This window comes from Grampus griseus, assembly GCF_964374135.1.
Source record: "Grampus griseus genome assembly, chromosome: 4".
NCBI classification, from domain to species: Eukaryota; Metazoa; Chordata; class Mammalia; order Artiodactyla; family Delphinidae; genus Grampus; species Grampus griseus.
In genome coordinates, this window is record NC_138997.1 from 111,305,907 (window position 1) to 111,312,568 (window position 6,662).

The 6,662-nt window shown below is 39.9% G+C and overlaps 1 protein-coding gene across 1 annotated transcript; it reads left to right on the forward strand.

The window, feature by feature from the left end:
- The first annotated feature begins 262 nt into the window (after window positions 1–262).
- Window positions 263–1,785, forward strand: LOC309821960 (26S proteasome regulatory subunit 7-like). Its single transcript, XM_082653532.1, has one exon. It carries the CDS (start codon window positions 328–330, stop codon window positions 1,627–1,629), a length of 1,302 nt encoding a protein of 433 aa, XP_082509658.1. The 5' UTR covers window positions 263–327; the 3' UTR covers window positions 1,630–1,785.
- Window positions 1,786–6,662: the final 4,877 nt, after the last annotated feature.

The following is a 6,662-nucleotide window of genomic DNA, read 5'->3' on the forward strand; positions in this document are numbered from 1 at the left end:
GGAGGGAATGCTAATGCATAGCATCCTGAACAATTTGTGCAAATTATAGCATATTTTGGGAGACCATGGATAGATTCATGAAAGGATGAGTAAATTTTCTGGGGTTCAGAGTCATAGATGCTCACTGAGTGTAGGATAGACAATAAAAATGTTAAAAATTTTGATTTATAGGTTCCTAAAGCCCCTTAGAGTAAGCCTAGTTGGATTATCCACTTGGTCAGTAATCACTTTGACAATATTCTTTAAAAGAGTGTTGAGGAGCGCCACCGGAAGCGAGGAAGGTGCTGTGTAATCACCCAGCAAGCTGAGGTTCTTGGATCTCCTAAAATGCCGGATTACCTCGGTGCAGATCAGCGGAAAACCAAAGAAGATGAGAAAGAAGACAAGCCCATCCGAGCTCTGGATGAGGGGGATATTGCCTTGCTGAAAACTTATGGTCAGAGCACTTACTCTAGGCAAATCAAACAGGTTGAAGATGACATTCAACAACTTCTCAAGAAAATTAATGAGCTCACGGGTATTAAAGAGTCTGACACTGGCCTGGCCCCACCAGCACTCTGGGATTTGGCTGCGGATAAGCAAACACTCCAGAGTGAACAGCCTTTGCAGGTTGCGAGATGCACAAAGATAATCAATGCTGATTCGGAGGACCCGAAGTACATTATCAATGTGAAGCAGTTTGCCAAGTTTGTGGTGGACCTCAGTGATCAGGTTGCACCTACTGACATTGAAGAAAGGATGAGAGTTGGTGTGGACAGAAATAAGTATCAGATTCACATTCCACTGCCTCCTAAGATTGACCCAACAGTTACCATGATGCAGGTGGAGGAAAAACCTGATGTTACATATAGTGATGTGGGTGGCTGTAAGGAACAGATTGAGAAACTTCGAGAAGTAGTTGAAACTCCACTACTTCATCCAGAGAGGTTTGTTAACCTTGGCATTGAGCCTCCTAAGGGTGTGCTGCTCTTTGGTCCACCGGGTACAGGCAAGACACTCTGTGCTCGGGCAGTTGCTAATAGGACCGATGCTTGCTTCATTCGAGTTATTGGATCTGAACTTGTACAGAAGTACGTCGGTGAGGGGGCTCGGATGGTTCGAGAGCTCTTTGAAATGGCCAGAACAAAGAAAGTCTGCCTTATCTTCTTTGATGAAATTGATGCTATTGGAGGGGCTCGTTTTGACGATGGTGCTGGGGGTGACAATGAAGTGCAGAGGACCATGTTGGAACTGATCAATCAGCTGGATGGGTTTGATCCTCGAGGCAACATTAAAGTTCTGATGGCCACAAACAGACCTGACACTCTGGACCCTGCGCTGATGAGGCCCGGGAGACTGGACAGGAAGATTGAGTTTAGCTTACCTGATCTAGAGGGTCGGACTCACATTTTTAAGAATCATGCCCATTCAATGAGTGTTGAAAGAGATATCAGATTTGAATTGTTAGCACGACTGTGTCCAAATAGCACTGGTGCTGAGATCAGAAGCGTCTGCACAGAAGCTGGTATGTTTGCCATCCGAGCACGGCAAAAAATTGCTACTGAGAAGGATTTCTTGGAAGCTGTAAATAAGGTCATCAAGTCCTATGCCAAATTCAGTGCTACTCCACGCTATATGACATACAACTGAGCCCTGGAGGTGTTCGTGAAAACACTTTTCATTGGAATCCTAACCTTATACAGACTTCTTAATAACCATTTCACACACAAAATAAGTGGTTTTCAAAATTGTATGCTATTTTTTCAGATGTCGTTTCTCTGTGGTACAATAAAGGGCGATATCTAAAAAAAAAAAAAAAGTGTTGATAGCTCTGTTTTTCTTACACTGATTTAAAATCGGCTTCTATGTAATTTTCACTAATATAGAACTTTGTAAGCTTGGAAAAGTTTGAAATAAACATTAATTATCTTCCTCCTGGTATAAACCATGTAAAATTAACATCTGAAATCTGTATTTACCTTCTTCCAAAATGAGAAATGATGAGTCACAATAAGCTGTTGTACCATGGAGCTCTAGTGCCTGCCCAGGTTAACCCATTGACACAGGAGAAATAGTTCTTTGAGACCTGGGATTGTGCTGGGAGAATAATTCACATACAAGTGCCTGTCATGAGATGGGGAGGGGAGATATAACAGAAGGTCATACTGTGTTTTGTACCCCCTCATAATCCCAACCCTTGCCTGTCATCTTGTGTTCCACTGTTAATGGGCATGCTATAGGCTAATCAACCTAAACCAGTCTCATTTTTACTCTCCATTTAAAAAGTCTCTCATAATGCTATCTTATATTACTCCTATTGTAATTTAAGGACATTTTAAACCAATTGCCTTTTGATTGGTTCTCAACAGAGGAGAATAGCTAATTAACAGTGTCTGTGCAACAAGTGATTAGATGTCCTTTTCCATGGTAAATAATAGAGCATGACTTTGTTTTCATTCATGTCTTGAGCAACAGGAATTTCCTGCCTATTTCATAAGGATGTTGAAAGGATTCATCAGTTAGTGTACATAAGATTCTTTAAGCTCCACAGAAGAAAGTTGTTACACATAAACATAAAATTTCCACTAGGAAGAGAAATTATGAAGAGAATGTCTCAATGTCTCTTTTTACCATACTTACACTGTCAATTTTATTTTTTCAATTTTTATTTATTTATTGGCCACGCCACGTGGCTTGTGGGATCTTAGTTCCCCTACCAGGGATGAAACCCGGGCCCCTTGCAGTGGAAGCTTGGAGTCCTAACCACTGGACTGTAAGGGAATTCCCTACACTGTCAATTTTAGATGTCAAAGTGTGGGCTCTGTTTTTATTTTTTGGATTAGGGCTCTCTAGAAAGTGGAAATAGTGGATTAAGTAAGAGTGAAATAAGGTCTATAGTTCCCTGTGCCCTCAGTGGGTAACTTTCATATTGATATCAATGATATTTTAAACAATACATAGATTTTTTTTCCTCTCAGGCACAATACAGTTTTATTTCTTGAATTTTATAAGAAATGTTATCTCAAATACCCAAAATCAGAAACACATGCTTTAGGGCTAATAGTATTGCTGTTCTATAAGGTCAGCTCCAAAGACTACATAAAGCTTGGTTAATTTAAAATGAAATAGAAGGGACTTCCCTGGTGGTGCAGTGGTTAAGAATCCGCTTGCCAATGCAGGGGACACGGGTTTGAGCCCTGGTCCAGGAAGATCCCACATGCCACGGAGCAACTAAGCCCGTGCACCACAACTACTGAGCCTGTGCTCCTACGAGCTACAACTACTGAGCCCGTGTGCCACAACTACTGAAGCCTGTGCACTTAGAGCCCATGATCCACAACAAGAGAAGCCACCACAATGAGAAGCCCGCACACCACAACGAAGAGTAGCCCTTCCTCGCCGCAACTAGAGAAAGCCCACGCGCAGCAACGAAGACCCAAAGTAGCCAAAAGTAAATAAATAAACAAGCAAATAAATAAATAAAATGAAATAGAAGCAGCTGTTCTAAGGAATGCAGTATATAAGCTCTCATTTAAGGTTATGTTGTGTTTCTATTATTAATTTTAACTGTGTGTTTTTTGTTTGTTTGTTTTGTTTTGTTTTTTTGCGGTATGTGGGCCTCTCACTGTTGTGGCCTCTCCCATTGCGGAGCACAGGCTCCGGACGCGCAGGCTCAGCGGCCATGGCTCACGGGCCCAGCCGCTCCGCGGCATGTGGGACCCTCCCGGACCGGGGCATGAACCCGTGTCCCCTGCACCGGCAGGTGGACTCTCAACCACTGTGCCACCAGGGAAGCCCTAACTCTGTGTTTTGAGAGAAAGAATTTATTAAAGAAATAAAACCTGGTTTTGCAAATGTTCTGTAACCATACTAAAGTAGACAGTGCATGAAATCATAAAACTCAATTGTAGTCTTTTCTCTCCCTTTTACAAAAAGGAGCATGGGTTGTTTTTTCTGCAGTAGAGGAGATTATAAAATTATTTTTTTCTTCAAGCTAAATTACAAAATGAACTAAATACTGAGAATTTATTTCAGACCATATGACTTAAAGATTGCTCTGACAAACTGAAAGGAGATACGTCGTTTTTTAAAGAGGTTTAACATACTCTTTCCTACTACATGCAGCTCTGAGCTTAATTACAAACACAATAAAGGTATGGACTAGTGGCAAATTATCTAGACAACTCATCAACACGATCTTAAAAGTGGATTGGTACTGGCATTTTCTTGATTTGAAGTTAAGAGCTATCTTGGGTCCCTCCCTTTTTCTTTTTTTTTTTTTGGTCTTTATTATTATCATTTTTCTAATTTCTCTTGATGTACTGCTGACGTGTGACTCTGGTGTACTATGAAACCTGGATATCCGTCTCAAATTTTTTTAGAGTTTTTGCACCAGCATATATTTCTTTTATTATTAGAAAAAGTAAAGGTTAGTATAATTGCCATATTGATATAGAAAAGTTTTTCATTTTTAAATGTTTTTTGTGTCTATTATTTAATCATTATGAGGAACCCTAAGAATTGAACTAGCTACATACACCATTGATTTTAATATTTTGAAGAATATTTTCTGGGATATGAGTAGTGATATAATTCACAACACTATTACTATATTCTACATATGTTGCACTATTGAGTATCTATGATATACTTGTATTAGTAACTGATTCTTTCTAGGATACCATTTTGAAGATTAAAATGTTAGATAAATGAATCAACAACAAATAGAGAATGAATACTTTTATCATTCTATTTAACATACTCTCATCTGCAGTTTGTCCTAGATTGCTCAAATGCTCATGAGATGACAGTGTATTCCAATCCAGAAGTAAATATCAAAGACAATGAGTTAGAATACATTACAATGATCATATAGAGTAAGTAGTTATGCCCTGAGTCAAATCAAGGCATGTGGACAGATAGGTTTATTCAAATAATATTCTAAAAGGGCCATGATGGATTGTCGTATTCAATTATGGAAGCTACAACTAAGTAGGTTGGTTTCCATGATCTTATTCCATTTTGCAATTTATACACACACATTCCTAGGGTAACGAACTGGGTGTGGTTAGGAGAGCAATAGTAGGTACAATCTCTCCTCATTCACCTTTTCCCAGTATTGGGAGCAACATTACCATCCACTCTGCGTTTGATTATTTGGGTGCTTATAATTAGTTCATCTTGGGTGCCCTTTTGGATTTTAGAGTTGTAGTAAACTTTCTCCAAAAAAATGGCATCAAACTGAGACGCTGAATATAGGTTAAGCTTATTTGGCAAGAGTTTGGACTTTAATGGTGTTTGGATTGATTTTCTTTTCTCTTTTTTAAAATTAATTAATTAATTTATTTATTTATTTTTTACTGCATTGGGTCTTCGTTGCCACATGCCGGCTTTCTCTAGTTGCAGCGAGCAGGGGCTACTCTTTGTTGTGGTGCGTTCTCATTGAGGTGGCTTCTCCTGTTGCAGAGCACAGGCTGTAGGCACACAGGCTTCAGTAGTTGTGGCATGCAGGCTTCAGTAGTTGTGGCTTGTGGGCTCTAGAGCGCAGGCTCAGTAGTTGTGGCACACAGGCTTAGTTGCTCCGTGTCATGTGGGATCTTCCCGGACAGGGCTCAAACCCTTGTCCCCTGCATTGGCAGGTGGATTCTTAACCACTGCGCCACCAGGGAATTCCCTGGATTGATTTTCTGAAATAAGATTGTTAACTTCAGTTTCATATTTTTGAAAGAAAAATGTATTTCAAATATTTTATTTTATTTTATTTTATTATTATTTTTTGCAGTACGTGGGCCTCTCACTGTTGTGGCCTTTCCCATTGCGGAGCACAGGCTCCGGATGTGCAGGGTCAGCGGCCATGGCTCACAGGCCCAGCCGCTCCGTGGCATGTGGGATCTTCCCAGACTGGGGCACAAACCCGTGTCCCGTGCATCCGCAGGCAGACTCTCAACCACTGCGCCACCAGGGAAGCCCAAAATATTTTATTTTAAATCACTAAAATATAAGCATTAGTACTTATCATTTGTCATGCACTGTTCTGGGTACTTGGGAATTTAATAGTGCACAAAATTGCCAAAAACCTCTGCCGTAGTAGAGCTTGCACACTAGTCGGTGATAAATGATCCTGGAGTTTAGGTCAATAAACAAGACATTTAATACAGAAATATGTAAAGAGGATAATGTTAAAGGTTCGAGGAGCAGTTTGCAATTTTAAATAGGGTAATTAGGATGAGCCCCATTGAAAAGTTGACATTTGAGCAAAGACTTGAAGAAAGTGATTTATTTGGTTATTTGTGGGAACTGCTTTCCAAGGCCCTAAGTCAGGAGCTTGTTTATAATGTTGGAGAAATAGCAAGAAGACCAGTGGAATAAAAGAGGGGAAGAGTAGGAGATAAGGTCAGAGAGCTAATAGAGAGGGAAGAGGAAGATTACGTAGAGCTATAGGGCCTTTGCATCATATTCATATAGAATAAAATGGTCTTATGTTATATCTAGGCCACTTCCAGCACACTGTTTTTTATAGCTTAGGGAAATGTGGAATCATTGAACAATTTTGAGCTGAGAAGTGACAAGATTTGGCCTACATTTTAAAATGATCATTGTGTTTAGAAAAGGCATAGCAGTGAGCAAGGCTGGAAAAAAGGAAATTATTTGAAACGTTATCAACTAATCTAGGAGATAGATTA

Bases quoted from the DNA above. Each gene is read 5' to 3' on its own strand.
- LOC309821960 (XM_082653532.1), top strand. From the start codon at position 328: ATGCCGGATTACCTCGGTGCAGATCAGCGGAAAACCAAAGAAGATGAG.